The 18,809-nt window shown below is 35.2% G+C and overlaps 1 protein-coding gene across 2 annotated transcripts in view; it reads left to right on the top strand.

Annotated features, from left to right (window-relative positions):
* The window catches only part of LOC150087935 (F-box only protein 3-like), a 210,560-nt gene extending 191,994 nt beyond the window's left edge, over window positions 1-18,566 (top strand). For both annotated transcript variants that reach the window (XM_090369278.1, XM_090369277.1), the window contains exons 10-11: window positions 7,909-8,022; window positions 18,245-18,566. In XM_090369278.1, the coding sequence (XP_090225404.1) occupies window positions 7,909-8,022; window positions 18,245-18,351 (221 nt within the window). In that variant the 3' untranslated portion in view covers window positions 18,352-18,566. The remainder of the gene's footprint in view (window positions 1-7,908; window positions 8,023-18,244) is intronic.
* The last annotated feature ends 243 nt before the right edge of the window (window positions 18,567-18,809 follow it).

Below are 18,809 nucleotides of genomic sequence, written 5' to 3'. Positions count from 1 at the left end.
AAAATCAGCTCCTGGTTATAAATGAAGCAAGGAGAAAATGACAGTACAGGCATGTTCAAATTCATTGGGGGGGGGTAAGGTTAAACTAACTCTCATTGGAAAGTCAAAGAACCCCCTGAGCTTTAAAAAATGTAAAACATTTGCCTGTTAACTATGCAAATCAAAAAAAATGCATGGATGGATTCAAGTTTGTTTAAAATATGGTTTCATGAAGAATTTGTCCCCAGCACAAAAAAAAATATTTGAACTAAAAGAAACTTCCCCATAAGGCACTTTTAATTTTAGACAATGCTCCATTCCATCCAGACAAAAGCAAACTAGTTTTTGGTGACATTAAAGCTCTGTTTTTGCCACCTAATGTGATATCCCTTCTTCAACCTCTAGATCAAGGTGTTTTGGAGACTTTTTGAAATGCAACTATAGGCGACGTCTCTTAAAACACCTGCTTCAAAATATTGAAACAGGGACCAGTGTTGTGGAGAATCTTAAAAAAATAAACATCAAGGATATTATTTATTGGTTGCAGAAGCATGGAACAATGTTAAAACATCTACTCAGTAAATTTTGGAAAAATATTTTGTGCTCCCAAAATAAAGCCAACAAGGCAAATGAAGATGAAAGAGACAAGAAAACCCTTTTAAAACTAGCCAGTAACCTTCCTGTTTCAGACACTCTTACTACAGAGAATATTAAAGAGTGGCTGAATTCTGATGTAAAGCTTGTTGATGAACAAAAAAATGAAAGTGACAATGAAGAGTGCATAGAAACTACAAAAAAAAAAAAAAAAAAAAAAAAAGAAGCACACGGAAGGTATAAATGCTATTGAATCAGCTTTACTTTATATTATACAGCAGGAGGATACCACATCCGCCGATGTTTTGTTACTTAGGCACCTACAAAATATAGCAACTAAAAAGCGAGGAGCTTCTATGAAACAGAAACCCACTGAGGATTTTTTTTATATGATATTAAGGTGTAGTGCTAATGATTGTAAGTCTTCATTTTTCTTGTCTATGACTTGTAATTTTTATACATGTACTTTTTTTTTTGTAATAAAACAGTTTTATTGTTAAATAAAATTAAAATTAAGTGTTTTATTGTATAATTTAAAAGTCATTATGTTAATGAATTCAAATACAGTGTATTTAATAATTTACCAAACTTTCTGTGTTATTTGTTTGATTATCTGAGGTACTCTCGGTCCACATTACCTCATATAATCGGGACTCTACTGTATATGACAGTACAGTGGGAAAACAAATTTCATAATCGGAAATACCGATATTTGCAATGCCATGACATCTGAGTGAAAGAGGACTAACATAAAAAATGTCATGTGTGGTTAACAATTGAATATAAACATGGGTTGTTCATGCTCAGATTGTTTACATGAAATAACCTGTCCTGAAATGTACAATAATTGATCCAGCACAATGGGAAAACAAATTCCATAATCAAAAACATTGAGGAGCATGCTGTCTGCAACATCAGACTGGAAGTGGAATTTTATTATGTTGCAATGGGCTTGACATCAGACCACAAAGAGGTAATTTAATGCTTCTAGAAACTCAGCTGGCAACTTTCTTCTCCACTGTGCATTCTGTGGTTCAGCAGCAGACTTTTCACTGTTATAAGTAAAAGTTGTGGTCATAAAAATTCATGAGTAAGGCTGCTCCACCAAACTAAGTCCACAATTTACTATATTTATTTCTGAAGTCATATGGTTTCTACCATGAGTATGTTATGTTAAATGGCTATTACAGTATGTTTTAAAAAAGGTAAAGTAATGAATATGATTGTTATAAACACCTTGTTAAACTTTGTGATTGTTCAGTTAGCTAACAAGCAGACTTTTTGTTCTGTAAGGTTTTCACTTCCAGTGCCCACAAGGTCTGATAAATGTTGCAGACATCTAGTATGCAGATGAGTATGCAGTTTTTGAAGATGTATCAGCTTTCTTTTATTAACATAATAAAAAGAACATTTAATAAAATAATCAAAAAAAAATAAATTAGAATAAAAAAACAAAGAAAATTCAGACTTCCTTTCAAAACAATGATTTGAAATTCTTAAAATAGTAATTAACATGCCCACTTTACAGTCAGTTTTATACTTGATTCTACTATTACAATGTGTAGATTGCTTTAAATTCCTCTTCAGTAATTTTCCACAATAAGTTTGTTATACCTTGCTGTACTTCACACACTTCTTGATTAGACCGGGGTTCGAGCCCGTCACCACCAAATACGGAGGATGCGGAAAGGTCAAGGGAAGGACCACCGCATATTCCCGGAGCAATATGGCCTTAGTTGCTAATGCTCCTAAAAACCAAATAACAAACAAATAACAATAACCTTGCAGTACTTTGTTATGTTTCCTAATCAAACAGTGCAACAGTATCAAAAGGCTTTTGATACTGTTGCACATGGAAGACTGCTACACAAATTGGAGCAGTGTGACATTGGAGGCAAATTGCTGCTATGGATAAAGGGGTGGTTGAGGGGGAGAAGACAGAGAGTGGTAATCAATGGACACTGCTCATCGTGGACTAATGTTATTAGTGGAGTCCCTCAGGGCTCAGTGTTGGGTCCATTATTGTTTTCTGTATTTATAAATGATATTGATGATGGTATATCAAGCTTAATGTCCAAGTTTGCAGATGATACAAAGGTTGGCAGGGTTGTCAAGGACACTACTGACACAACAGGATCTGGAAAGGTTGAGCAGATGGGCTGAGAGGTGGCAAATGAAGTTTAACATTGACAAATGTAAAGTACTACACATGGGAAACAGCAACCCCAGAGCAACGTATCAACTCTGTGGTACTACACTGACAGTGGTAGAGAATGAAAGGGACTTGGGGGTGATTGTGCAGGCAGATATGAAGTTCTCTGAGCAGTGCAGATGGGCTGCAAGAGTAGCTCATGGAGTATTGTCAGTGATATACAGGAATTTTTCCAGCAGGGATAAGGAGGTGATTATTCCATTGTATAAGGCAATGGTCAGGCCACACTTAGAGTACTGTATACAGGTCTGGAGGCCTCATTTCAAGAAGGATGTAGAGCTGCTGGAACGAGTACAGAGAAGGGCAACAAGATTAGTGAATGGAACAAAGGGGTGCTCTTACGAAAAAAGGCTTAAGTTTTGCAAATTACAGTGTCTGGAGACTAGGCACCAGTGAGGTGATCTGATAGAGGTGTATAAAGCCTTGAATGGTTTAAGCATGCTCAATGCTGATGGGATTCTTCCTCTAGCTCAGAAAAATCACCTGAGAGGGCATAAATTCAAATTGAGGAAAGACAGATGTAGGATAGACGTGCGGAAATTTGCCTTTAGCCAGCGGATGGTTGGTTGGTGGAACAGACTGCCATCCCTTGTGGTGGAGGTTGATAGCCTAAATAAGTTTAAGGCTCAGCTGGACAGGTATTTTGAACGAACAGAGGGGTGAAGTGGAAGTGGGTTTTTTTTTTTTTTTTGGCTGATGCTGCATAAGCTTGCTTTCTTGCATCAAATGCCTCTACAAATGCTAAAATGCTAATATACATTTCAATAAAGTTATTTTCAAAATTATTTATCTCTTAGCTTATAGTGCTTATTCTTGAACTGAAAAGATGTTAGCAGCTGAGGGAGAAGCTCATCTGGCTGCTATTTTCTGAGTAGAGATACAATCCCTCTTTCCGACCTTTTTGTTGAAGATTGCAATCCACCTTTTATAGACACTGCACTGAATACCTTTTTTTTTTATATATATTTGTTCAGCTTATTGCTAGTTTGTAGTAGGTTGGCATTTAAATTCGTTGTGTGAATTTGCCAAGTCAGATTTTCTAGCATTCAGATTTGGTTCACATGTTTTTCAGGAGTCTGAACATGTCAACAAAAATCTACCATAGCTTAGATGCAAATGTAGATCGTTGAAGTGTAATATTACCAGTAATTCCATTATCAGAAGGGTGGTAACTTAGTCCAAAACTGGCAGATGTAGAAGAATATCCAGCATTGCAAATGTAAATAAAAATTACACATTCAGAAACATACACAATTTAACCATATATTTTCAAGGTGAGATTAGATTTTCTTTTGAATCCTTATGCAGTCCATGTGTGAGTTTCCATAAATAACTTTATACTTTACTCTGTTGCCTTTTAAATTATTCTAAAAATTTACTTAAAATTATTTTTCCCTTAGCCTTCTCTGTAGATATTCTGACTTCAGAAACATAATTTTACTGTTTATGGAGCTTATCCTTAAACTGGGAAGGTACTAAGTGACTGGGGGGATACACTGTTTGCCAATAGATTTCCTTGTGAATCCTTGTACTCCATATAAGTCTCAGTTAATTATATTTTTTCAAGAAAAAGTAACATGAGCACAAACAAGGAATGTTATCTTACTTGTAAGCAAGGCTGCAATTAACAGAAAGAAGAATAGAAAAGGAAAATTAATGAACTATTAATCTCTTCTATTAGTTCAAATATTTATTTATGAAGCCTCTTTGAAAAAATGGATTTTTTACAGCCTTAAATTTTAAGAATAGTTTTGTTGCCTTAAAACTCTCTAAATTAACCTAATCATGATGGAACAAAATCTATTGCACAAACAGTGGTGCCGCACCTGACAAATGCCAGTTTTATTTTTAATTGCTGGAAAAATCTTTTTTGAGCGTTTTTGAATTCTTCCTGAACAGTACCTGCTATTTTTCATCTTTTGTTAATGAATTGCAAAGCGACTCCATAGCCAGGTGGGCAGAAGCAGCAGTGCATAGCACACGCTTCTTGATTAGACCGGGGTTCGAGCCTGTGACCACCAAATACGGAGGATGCGTAAAGGTCAGGGAACCACCACCGCATATCCCCAGAGCAATATGGCCTTAGTTGCTAATGCTCCTAAAAACCAAATAACAAACAAACAATGAATTGCAATACCCATTGTAACTTTTTTTATTTAATAAAAAAAAAATTAAATCTGAAAATTAAAAAAAAAAAATGTAGACATTAAATATAGCTGCCAATGTATTAGTCTGGTTCATTTTCCATTGGAAGAGGCCATAAACATGTGAACTTTTAAACATAATTTAAAACATAATACATTTGTTGTGTTTTGTTTTTGCATATTTATTTATATGAAAACAATAACAAACCCTTTAAAAACAACTCGTGCGACTATAGATGTCATGGGAGTGGAATGTTGTGCTTGTACTTTAATTAAATGCGTAATTTGAAACTTTTAATGGTGGCAGCCTCTGTCAGTTCCTGTGCTAATATTCATGCAATTAATGAGTTGCAAGAATGGTAGAGCAGCATCTGACGGGTGCTCAAAAAAAATTGAGCCATTGCAGTAAAAGCTTGATTATACTTTGGAAGCTAGAAGAAATTTCAAAATTTTAATCATTAATTAAAGAGTAATCAGGAGAGCTATTTTTGAGAGGCACCTGTCAGATCCTGTGCCACCACTGCCTGGTTAAACCATCCTGCACTTCTAATTATTATAGACACGTGGCACGCATTACAATTGACATGTGTAAAATTTCTGGAAGAAATTTGAGTGTTTTGAATTCTGCTTGGATTATACTAATATTTCATATTTTCTTAGTGGATTGCAAAACTTATTGTATACATTTTTTTTTTAGTTTGTAATAGACTGTTCTTCTGAATTGGCTTCTATAATCCCCTCCCCCCTTCCAAACTAATCCAAATACATACTGCAACCAGTTGACATCCTTTTGCTGTCTAGCTTAACTCACAGAACAAAATTTTTATCTTCCTCATTCATCCCTTCAACTTCCATTTTCTGGAACAGTCTCCCTTCACATTTGTTACCTGAAAATTGCAATCTACAGAAATTAAAGTCTAGTGTCAATAAGTATCTTCTTTCATCTTTTCAACCTTCAACCAGTGCACAGTTCTAAGTATTATAGGTTCTAATACCTTTTGTTTGGGGTTTTCATAAAAAAAAAAAAAAATTCATAGAGAAATGAAATATTTAAAAAATGCTGGGCTTTTTTGCACCTTTTACTTAAAAAAATTTGCATCCATTTTGAAATTTGGTGCACCATGAAGCACATGACACTACTAGATTAATAACCTTTTGTCTGTATATAATTTTGCATATTGGGTAAAAAAATATATATATACAGTAAACCCTCAATTTAATGGACTCTGATATAACAGATTTCAGATTTAATGGACTGAGCAAATAATAATACAGTAATGTACATATTAATCTCAACCATATATTTTTTTTAAGTTATTCAAAACTTCAGTGTTATTATTAATTAAAAATTAATGATAATTACCTATTTACATTGTTTTGATAATTACCTACTTTTATTTTTATAATCAAATTCACGAAATTGTAGTCATAAAATTGTTTTTTATTCTTTCTGAAAAATGTGTTCAAATAGCTGTTTTTCCAGGTAACAGATAAGAGTAGGCAGTGACTTGTGAGCTGAATGTGACTTGGGACACTAAACTGCAGGTGTACTGACTCACTTTGTTTTGGTTTCAGTCTGCCTCAAGCTATTGTGCAGTCAGGTTGTATACAGAGTGTTTCTGTTATTTCTGAATTGTGACTTTATTTATTAATTTTGCAATCCTTACAATTTAAAATGGCATCAAGTGATAGAGGAGTTAAAAGAAAGTGTGCGAACTTAAATGTGGCACAGAAATTAGAGCTAATTGAGAAATTAGAACAAGGCGTCTCAGTAGCATGTGTTTGTGAAATTTACGGCATAAAAAAACAGTTTCTGATATCCATAAGTCAAAGGCCAAATTGCAACATAATTTTGGCCTTTGACTTATGGATATCAAAAAAAAGCTTTATATTAAAGCTTTTTTTTTTTTTTTTTTTTTTTTTTACATTAAGAACAATAAAAAAGCCCCCCCCCTCCAGAGGTTACATTCGATTTAATGGACTTCCAGCATTAACAGACAGCCCTTCTCCCCTATTAGTCCGTTAAATCAAGGGTTTACTGTAATTAGTATTATTGTGATTAGAGTATTGTATATTCATTAATATTCATAGAAAAAAGAAATTGCACATGTAGAGTTAATTTAATGGACCCATGTAGTTTTAGGAACCCTTTAATTTTTTTTTACTATCCTTGGCAATAGAGGATAATGCACTTTGTAACAGCAGAAGTGTCATTGAGATGGTATAATTATTGGGAAAAACATACTGAAATTAGTTCAAGTATTTAAAATGATTACAAGCACAAGAAAATTATAAAAATATATTTTTTAGAAAATGCATTTTAATGTGTCATTTGACAGCTTTAAAAATTTGATGTCCCCCCCCCCTTCTCAACCTTACATCTTATTAATGAATTTCACATTGATATCCATGACCACATATTTGGTTGTGACTCTCATTATACACCAATAGCACTTACCCACTGTTAAAAGAATTGCAGCATCTGCTAAGTTTATTAATCTAACTTTATTATTGTTTAAGAGTACATCCACCCCATCGGTAACCAATAATCTTCAGACAGTATAGTGGGCCCATCACTGGATACTTGTTTGAGAAGGTCTGGATTAAAATATCATCAGAAACTGGAAAAAATTTTAATAAAGGCTTCTTTAACCAGCATTGTAGGTTAACCAGTCTTTTCTACTGATCATGAGCATGCACTTGTACACCATAGAGTACACATGTAGATCTATGAATTTTGCTCATTACCAGAGTAGTTGTTACACCAGGAAATCCCAAGAACAATAACATGACAAGTACTGCTTCTTTAAAACCTTGCACTTTTTCTGTTGTTCTTGTTGTTACTTTCCTTTTGAAAAACCCATTCAATTGTAAAAGCCATACTGTTCTGTGTCTAAAGGTCTATCTTTATTATATTTTATTTTAGTAAAATTGTTATCATTATATAAATACATTAAAAAGGTTAACTTTTTATTTTAGGGGAATTTCCTATTATTAATCCGGGTTCTTCCTTCTCTTGGGTAAGTTATACATATTTCAAAACAACTTATGGAAACATGAAAGGACACTTCAAGATGAGAAATCTTCTTACAGGTATTTGGACTGAATTACATTAATTGGATTTAATATTTGAGAATTATTAATTGAATAATGTTGAGAAAAAGTACCATAATCTGAATTGTTAGGTTGTTATGAAAGTTTTTTTTCATTTTCTGCATATATGACAATGCAGTTAGTTTTTGCAGGGTGTTGATGGCTTAAAAACATTGCATATTCTGTGGAACAATTTTTTTTTTTTTTTTTTTTTTTTTTTGTACATGAAGACAAATTTACATTTTTAAAATCTCAAATGTGGCCTGAATCCTCTGAGGCCAGAGGAATTCTTAAAGGCTTTAGTTGGAGCTGTAGCTAGCCAATCTCAGGCAGTGAGAGTAGCCCCCCCCAATCATTTATTCTGAGTGTTTCAATTTTCACAACATGCCAATCAGTCCATAAATATCTATTTCTATATACATTATAGACTGGAGAAATATGGCCTAAGATGCTGTTACTCTGTAAAACCAATAACAACATCACAAATGTGTGTATGTTTCAGAATTTGAAAAAACACACATTTGTGTCTTTTTCATGCAATTTTATTTTGAGTTGAAATTGGACCACAAAGTGAGTGAGGCAACTCATAACACATTAACTAAGCATGAGGCAAGAAAATGCCGGTTTAAAAAACTTTCAGTCAGTAGATGTGACCCTCAAAGGTCAGGACTGTAATGAACATTCTGGTGTGGGTGGGAAAGAGAGATCAATTGTATTTCTGAATCACAATGCAATTGGCAAAATGAACAAGCTTGATAGATAGGTGTCCCTTGATTTAAGTATACACAACAAGAGTGTGTGCTGGAGATCTGCAAATTGGATGTTGCCCCTCAGAAGCTGTGCCAGTATAGCCAGCATTGGTGAATTGAAGGGATTCAGCCCATCTTAAGAAACTGAATTGGTTAGGATATAAAGTGCTCTCTCTATCTTTCTCAAAACATTAACTAAGCATGGGGCAAGAAATGCCGATTTAAAAACTTTCAGTCAGGTAGATGTGACCCTCAGAGGTGAGGACTGTAATAAACATTCTTTTGATATGACAACTGTCTGAAAGGCTTAAGCCAGTCTGGGTGGGTGGGGAAAGAGTGTTCATAATTGTTTTCTGGAATCACAATGCAATTGGCAAAATGAACAAGCTTGATAGATAGGTGTCCATGATTTAAGTATACCAACAACAAGAGTGTGTGCTGGAGTCTGAAAATTGGATGTTGTCCCTCAGAAGCTGTGCCAGTACATTGGTGAATTGTAGGGGCTCAGTCCATCTTAAGAAACTGAATGGTTAGGATATAAAGTTTTCTCTCTCTCTCTCTCTCTCTCTCTCTCTCTCTCTCTCTCTCTCTCTCTCTCTCTCACACACACACACCACACACACACACACACACACCACATTCACTAAACATTTCTTCAACAGACTCACTTTTTTCATCATTTAATCACCTCCACAGTTTCCTTTAGGGGAAATCATCTCCAGTGAAGCAGTGATTGAAACTGCATTCTGGCAGGTCATTGGACTTTAGAAATGCATTTTTTTCTGAAATGGTATAAATATACTTGTAGCTTGTTGGTAGAAATGTGTAACATGGATCTGTAATGTAACTTATTTTGATTAATAAACTTATACATTTTGTATAATAAATTTACTAATAAAGGGATTTGGGAGTTACAAATTAGCAATCATGAATTTCTGTGCAGTGTAGGTGAACAGTATGAAAGCCATGGTGTGTCCTATCTAAGATTTATCATTCTTGTAGAGATAAATAAAAAAAAAAATTTTTTTTAGATTACCAACGAGAGACTTGGCAGTTCTAAGCCAATTTCCACATATCTATCTTTTCTTATTTTAAGTTTGTCTCTCAGGTCATGTGTGCTGTGTGAGCAGTAGTAAAGATTTAGCTTACCCAATTTCATTCAAAGCCTACACGCCTCAATCAGATTGACATCCTTCCAAAAATTGGTTTTCCAGAACTGTATACAGTACACAAGATGTGGCCAGCAGTTGCCTAATACAAACAAAATAATCACTTTCTTATCCTTGCTGGAAAAATTCCCGTACATATGGTATGTCATCAGTAGGTCCCAGTGAATAAAATTTAACTGTCTGAGACCATTGTAGTCACCTTTTATGAAAGTAAAATCCCATCCCTTTATCCTTGACAGTAGTTACATCTTTAAATAAATTCTATATCAGTACGCTCTAATAACTGCGACCTAGTGGATATCTTATCTTCAAATATCCGTAGCTTTACTTGATTTGCCCCTTCTCCATCAATGTCCTCTTTTTCCAAAACTTAGTTTTTCTTTGTCTTTTCACAATAAATAAAATTACTTTAAACTTTGAATTCTTTTTAAAATATTTTTCCAAGTTCTACTTATTTTTGTTAATGAACTGGCCATCAGTTGTGCTGTGATAGTCTAAATTGCAAAATAGAAATGCGGGGTAATAGCATGGTTCTATTTTGTGTAATCATTTCACACTACTTGTATAGTGCAAAGCTAGTTAAGTCTTTCAGTAAAATGCCAAAGAAATAAGATGTAAAATTTCAGAAGACACGTATGTAAAACTTTTCGTGTAGTGTAAAATCTGAAAAAGGTGACATGTTTGCCTGGTGTACTGTATGTTGACATTTGCAAACAATTAAGCATAGGGACAGCATAAAGTGCATTAAAAGAAATGCAAAAATAGATAGCATTTCATAGTGATTTGTATGTTGTTTGGTTTTTTAGGAGCATTAGCAATTAAGGTCACATTGCTCCGGGGATATGCGGTGGTCATTCCCTGACCTTACCACATCCTCCTTATTTGGTGGTCACGGGCTCGAATCCCGGTCTGATCAAGAAGCATGTGCTACGCACTGCTGCTCCTCCCCACCTGGCTACGGAGGCACCTTCATAGTGATGATTTGCAAACAATTAAGCATAGGGACAACATGCAGTGCATTGAAAGAAATGCAAAAATAGATAGCATTTCATAGTGATGATTGTCATGTGTGCTGAATGTTTATTTGCATCTCTTCTGATAGGAAAATAACAAAAAATATGGTTGTGGAAGAACAAAAACAACAGGCATCATTACTGAAATTTCACTGATATTTCAGTCATTTTTCAGTGAAAAATGGTCCATTTCGATTTCTACAGATGGCAGTAATCAAAGTGATTCCAAGCTGTATCCCATTGTGGTTATCTTTTATAATAAAAAAAAAAAATTATCAAATTGAAAGAAGCTTGCTTTCAGTGCCAGCATTGGAAAGGGACTCCACAAGGTACATTAGGTGTCTTCTTCTGAACAACTTGAAAGCATGTGGGATCCCTTCAAAAAACTGTCTTGCAATTAGTTTTGACAATGTGCCTGTGAAGGAAGTTGCATGCCTTTCAACCTAGCATGAATATTAGGTGGAAATTTACTACTATCAAGCAAGAAGTGCTAAAAGGAAAGATATTAGCATTAGTAGAAGCATATGATGCAAGCTTATACAGCATTGGCCGGAAAAAAAATAAAATAACAATTTCCCATTTGCTCCAAAAGTTTATCCAGTTATTCTGTGAATTTATTTAAGCTATCAACTTCCACAACAACATATGGAAGTCTGTTCTAGCAATCAACTATCCTCTGGCAAAAGGAAACTTCTGCACATCTATTCTACAACTGTCTTTCCTCAATTTGAGTTTATGCCCCCTTCCTCAGGTTTGTTCCATTCATATATTCAATTTCAACTGATGCATGTCACTGAAGCTAAAAAAGATTTTGAAGCATGTATTGATATGTTGGCTGTCTTTGATTAACTGTGACGATATTTAATCGAAGACATTTAACTAGACTCGTGGAAAGAGTGACAACCTTTGACAATGCTGTTTAAAGAACAGGTTAGAGATGGTGAAAGTAAGCACTTTCCAAAGTTACTAAATTGAAAAACACAACAAGCAGTCACTAGTGAGTGACACTGCCACATGTTTAAATCCAGCTCATGATCTGAAAGTTTTCAAAGAAGAAAAATAATGAACTCAAGAAGAAGATTTCTGAATTGCAAACGTTTGGTAAAAGCAATTCCAAACAAGCTAATAATTCTAAGAATATTATCCTCTTGCATGCAGAAGGTCTGTTCATGTTTCTTTCTTTTGGCTTCAGTAAAGTGATTTTCTTGTTTCTTTTAAATGCTAGTGGCATCATTTGAAAACCCAAACTCCATTTGAAAATTCTTCAGTCCAAGGTACCGCACACCCATGCTCTGAGGTCATTACTCCTAGATCTGTTTCAGAACATTATGTGCAAATTTATTTTACCAACCGTTTTCAAATTTTCCATTTTGAAAACTGATTATGATAGCAGACTAAAGCAGAAAGATGATTCTGACTTAGTCTCAGGCATTTCTACTGCTAACATTGTGGTGAGTGTAAAACAAGCAGATGAGTATAAAGAATAACTGTATACAAAAACATAGTGGGCCAGAAAATCAGAATGTCTTATGGGGGATTTTAACTTTCCTCATTTTGACTGGAACTTGTATTATTGGTAACTGACACAGTAGCAAGCTTTTCTGGATTTATTGGTTGACTGTATTATGGTTGAATGTCACTTTAAGGTGCACAAGTGCCCATTGAAAAATGATGTCCTTATAAGTGCTGAGGTAGCACAGATTTCATCAATTGGCAGTGCACAATTTTGATATTTAAAATCTTTTGTGGACAAGTTTCTAGTACTGCTTTGTGTTGTTAAATATAGAGAAATGTGAATCAATGTGTTTTTTAACATTATTTCTGTCACTTTCAGTATGAGAACCTACCAGATGCTCTTTTAAAAAAAGAAGGAATTAACATACTGTTGCACTTGTTTTGGGAACTGACAAGTTCACAAGGAGGTTTATATTTGTTTTAGTATAACAGATTATCCCAAGCCATGCTTGGCAGTTTAACATTTCCTCAATGCTGAGTGTGAGAGAATATTCAGCCAGGTTTGATAAACAAAAACTGAGTTGAGAGCTTCTCTTTCTGGTGAAGCTTTGGAAATTCTTCTGACAGCAAAGTCTAGACAACAAAACTTTGACTTGACATTTCTGAAGAGAGATAGGTCTGCAATGCTATCTTTCTTGAAGCAGACAAAATCGGTTTATCTAATCGAATATCCAAACAGAAATCCATAGATAGAAAAATGTTAGATAAGCTAATGTTCAAAAGCATAACATAAAGGTAAGCAGTCCTATGGCTGTATTTTAATATAAAATTTGTATTTTGCCAGTGAAATTTAATTTCTTGTTCAGTGTGGACATTAAAAAAAAAAAAAACCTGCTTCTTTCCAAAAAAAAAAAAAAAAAAAAAAAATATCTCATGTTTTCCTCTTGTTCTTTGGAAAGCACTCCTGCTTTTTTTTTTTGCAAAATACCTCCTTTTTCTTTTTTTTAGCTTTTACCTGTTTTGTCCCAAAGCCCCCTTCCCCCCCCCACTTACAAATGCCTGATCTGCAACTCTTTGAAAGTCAAAAGTTGACAGCTATTAAATTCTTAGTGCATGAAGAGTCTGCTGATAATCAGGTCAAGAATGTTGCTCCCTTAACATGTTGATGCAGAAAACAGTCATCCGGTAAATCCAGAAAAGCTTGCTACTGTGTGAGTGACCAGTAACACAAGTTCCAGTCAAAATGAGGAAAGTTAAAAAAAAAACCATTATAAGACATTCTGATTTTCTGACCCACTCTATTACCATATAAAGTTATTCTTAACATTAATTTGATCTGTAACAAACTCATGTTCTCATTTTTTGTTTTCCCATTGCTTGTGTCACACCAAACTGACTCAACATTGCCCTGGCCACCCATGTCAACTGCATAGAGGTCTGGAAGACTCATTTTAGGAAAGATAGATCTGCTGCTTTAAGTGCAGAGGAGGGAAACAAAAGGGTGGCTCCCCAAGAAAGGATTCAGTTCTGTAAATTGCAGCCTCTAGAGACTAGACACCTGCGAGGTGATCTGACTGAAGTGTTTACAGCTTTGAATAAATTGAGCAAGCGATGCTGATGACATCCTTCCTCTTGCTCAGACTACACACACAAGGGGGCATAAATTGAAATTGAAGGTTGCAGGATAGATGTGCAGAAGTTTTCATTCAGCCAGCATGTGATTGATTGTTGGAACAAAATTCCATTAGTTGTTGTGGAGGTGGGTAGCTTGAATAAATTCAAGGAAGAACTGGACAAACTATTGGAGGGGATAGACAGGTCATATGGGAAAATTTTTTTTTTTTTTTTTTGTTACTGCTTTCTTGCATCATTCATTCCTTTAGTTGGAGGAATGTATGGGCAATATGTTGGATGTCAAGAAAAGAAATTTACTCAGTGCACATGTTATCACTTCACTAAATATATGCCGTTAATTATACCTATTTGTTTATTGTATTAATTACAACAAAAATGTGTTAAATTTCAGTTATTAAAATCCATGAGAAAATAAGTAAATTGCATTTCATCCGTCAAATCAGAAGAAAATGGTTCTTAAAGTCAGGCTGCCCTGTGATGCACATTTGTATCAATGTGCACATATTAATTATAAATTAATTAGTACCAAGATTAGTTACTTAATTTTCACTTCTTTAATTACAGAATTAAAAATTGAACATGACTGAAATATAATGCACTGCATACATTACCTAACTTGTTCAATTTCAAGTGGCAGGAAATATTATTGTAATTAGACACTTGCAAACAAATAAGCATAGGAAAGATGTGTAGTTCATAGTAAGAAATGCAGAAATAGGTGTTGCATTTCATACTGATATGTCATATGTGTTGAATGCTTATTCACATTTTTATCATAGAATACAATCTTATGATTAAAGAGGCCTGTATGCTCTGGATTCATTATTATTATTGTGGATTATTGTGTGACACAGAGCGAAATGGAGACAGAATAAATGGCAAGTTTAATATTAATTGGAAAACACATATATTAAATTAAATACATACAAAAGTTTTCAGTTTGTTAACATTCATCAGTCAAACTGACAGTTAAGAGTGTGGAATGCGAGGGCATGTACTGCCAGTCATGTATATGAACTGCATGATGTGATGGTTAATTGTTGGGTGTTTGAAGCCTGTGGCTGTGATGTATGTGAACATTGCGAATGTTTGTCGTTCATCAAAATGGTTGCTTCAGTGATAGGGTGGACACTACATCCACTGCTTCTGTTGACTGAGGCATTAGAGCATGTGATGTTCAACGACTCCAACCAGGCGTGTCACTGGTAGTGGCGGGACCTATTTATAATCACGACATCACCGTGTGGGTCAATGTCATGTTGGGTTGACCAGAAGTGTTCGGCAATGGCTGAGTGTTCTATGTCCGCTAAGCAGATGGCTCTTTCATGTTCCAAAAAACGTTTTCCGAGCTGTCTCCCAGTTTCCCCAGTGTAGCAGCTAGTGCAGTCACGGCAAGAGATGCGGTAGACTAGACTACTTTGCACCGTGGGAACCGGTGTTTTCACTTTAGAGATGAGGGATCATAACTTTACTTTCTGCCTGGGAGTTGTATGCATTTTATCCCATGTGATTTTAGGACCCTAGAAACCTGTTGTGATAGGTTTGGGTGATTTGGGATAAAGGTGCTCACAGCTGAGTCATTACCTTGGATGTTCCTGTTGGTCACTACGTGGTCATGTGCCTGTAGGTCACACCTGTCAAGGATACTGGTGGGATAGCCACACCTTGACTTTAGCAATCTCAGTGCGCCTCTCATCTACAGAACTAGAGTGGGTCCAGGCAAGGGTTAACAAGGTTCGTGCAGTGGCAAGAAGATCGCTGCATGCGTGTGCTGACCAGAAGTTAGTAAATTGGCCAGCACACATTGGTTTACAATAGACAGTTGTCTGCAGGCACATGCCCTCACATCTGGTATTGTCCGATTCTAGTTTGATGGCGAATTTTATGAAAGGCAACAGAGAATTGAGGTAGTCTAAGAGTCGCTCACCTGAATTTCTGGGTTCTGTTGTTTCATATACTTTGGTTTTTCTTTAATGAAAACCTCTTTTATTTTATACATCTATATTATATGCTGCTCATTGATGAAGCTCTTTTGCCCCATTCCCCAAATCAGTTCCTCAGTCAGGTTGATGCACCTATCTATAGACACTTTCTCTTCTTTCAGTGTACTGTCATCACCATCGTCATCATCACCACTTTCATCTGATTTGTTCTTATCAGCATTCATTACCATATCTACAATTTCACTATCAGTGAGTTGGAGCATCACAATCAATTTTTATACTCTTGTATAGCCCCTTCATCAAGTGACTTCCTACTTCACATGACAAACCTTTTGCATATTCCAATAAATTCTTCACTATTTCCTCCTCACCAGACATACGAAAACCACAAAAATCAGGTTCATCATCACCATCAAGAAATAAGTTAGATGGCCATAATTTATGCCAGCCGTTTATCAAAGTATCCTTGGATACATTGTCCCAGGACTTTGCTACACTCCAAAGTGCATCTTTAACATTAAATGCTTTCTGAAATTCTTTTATCTCTGTACCTTTGTTGCAAGTGTCTAGCATTTTTTGCAGGAATACATCCCTGTACCTGCACTTGAACACACAAAGAATGCCTTGGTCTAAAGGCTGAATTAGCGAAGTACAATTGGGATGCGAGTAAACAGCACATACATTGTCCTTGACTAGAACTTCAGCAGGAGGGTGTGTAGAAAAATTATCAAGCACTAAAATAATTTTGCAGTCGTCAGGTAGTCCCACAGATTTACAGTGAGCCTGACATCAGGCACAAAGTTCTTTAGAAACCAATCAGTGAAAATCTGTGTTGTAATCCAAGATAGCTTATTTGCCTTATAAATCACAGGAAACACCCTGACTCCCTTAAATGCTCTAGAATTCTGACTTTTCCCAACAGTGAGAATTTTGCACTTGTGGGTGCCGGCTGCATTGGAACATGCAAGTATCTTAAGTCGTTCCCTGGAATCCTTATATCTTGCTGGTGCAGACTCATCTGGTGTTACGTAAGATTTCCTTGGTATGTAACGCCAGAATAAAGAAGTTTCATCTGCATTGTACACCTGTTCTGCTAACAGTCCCTCATCGGAAACCAACTTGGCAAATTCATCTAAATATGCCCTGCAGCATCATGGTCTGCAGAAGCCTTTTCTCCACAAACCTTCAGCTTGCCAATGCCGTGCCTTTGTTTAAATCTGTTGAACCGCCTAGATGAATATTCACATGGAGTTGTCAAATTTAATTCTTCGTGAAAAAGTTTAGCTTGGGCCATTATAATGGAATGATCAAGTGGAAACTTTTCACTCAGCTGCCTAATCCATTCAAGCAACACTCTGTCCAGGTCTACACTCTTCGACTGGTGTAAAGTTTTCCGCTTGTCCATTAATTTAGGCACATCACTGTCACTGCAGAATTTGAATATCTGTTCCTTCTGTTTCTTGATATCATAGATAGTAGGTGCACCAGCACCATGCTCCTCACTCAAATGCCGCACTTAAGCACCTTTATAGAGTCTCATAAGTAACTCTACTTTCTTCGATATACTGAGCACAAAATGTTTCTTTTAGACATGATATTAAATGAAAATTATAATAAATTGGAACAAATAATCGCATAAATGTAGAGGAGCAAGTGTACTCAGCAGCTGTCATACTGAAACTGATTGATTGCTATGATTCACACTTAGTATATTCTGCACCTGCACGTTGTAAAAAAAAAAATCCCGCCAGTTTTCTGGAAGCTGGATAAATGGTCCGGTACCTGTATTAGTAAAATACCAGTCTAAGATTTCTCAAGATGATATTGGACACACCAACTGCCTGTGCAAGTGAAAATTGTTATGTATAAATATCAATTCAATGCCTTTAATAATTTTTTTATTCTGAATTGACAATTCCCTTCTGGAAGCTTTCCACTTGCATTTGGTGACCAACTAGGTTTCTTGTGTACCTTTGTGCAGCTGTCTGAATCACATATTCCTGTCTGGACACATGCTGAGACCACGAAATGAATTTGCAGATTTTGGGATCTAATGATATATCTGCCCAGTGGTAAAGGGATATTAGGAACAACAGTAGTATTGAATTTACTTAGGATTTCCAGATTTTATTTTTTTTTAAATATTCATCTTTTTAAAGTAGATCTTAATTACAATTAGGAGAGAATTTTTAATGCCTGGTATATATACAAATAAACTTTTCTCTTCATGGGACATCTATTTTTTTTTTTTTTTATAGGTAATTTGATAGAAATTTATACACCTATAGTTCACATGAAGTGCCTTCCATATATGACTAGCAGTGAATGTGCAGCAATGAAGAAATCACAACAAATATTTGTATAGGAATAATTTTTTGATATTTTAACCAATGATTATATCATTATTATTATGAAAAGAGGGTATAATATTTCATTGTAACTAATACTATTGCAACATGCAGTAAATTCTTTAAAAGTACAGCCCATTCTGCTCTACTGCATCCCCTTACAATGCATGTTGCAAGTTGCATGCTATTTATTTTGACACCTTGTCTACCATTACATGCATGAAAAAAAATTTGAAGTGTACTCATATGAAGTCGCATGTTGCATATTTTGATAGGTTGTATATTTTGTGTATAAAATTGTATACTCAATTTTTACTACCCATGGTGTAAAATAAATGAGCACAAAAGCAAAAAAAAGCAGGTATTAAATATTGAAATAAAAATAGACGTTTTAAAGTTTGATGAAAATGGTTACCCTTTTTTTTGATGTAAAAACAGACCGGATGTCAAAAAAGCTGCACACTCAAAAGAAAAC

This window comes from Mastigoproctus giganteus, chromosome 3 (genome assembly GCF_048544385.1).
Source record: "Mastigoproctus giganteus isolate SK-2022 chromosome 3, ASM4854438v1, whole genome shotgun sequence".
NCBI classification, from domain to species: domain Eukaryota; kingdom Metazoa; phylum Arthropoda; class Arachnida; order Uropygi; family Thelyphonidae; genus Mastigoproctus; species Mastigoproctus giganteus.
Note: the sequence above shows the minus strand (reverse complement) of the source record. Positions and strands in the feature narration are given on the sequence as shown.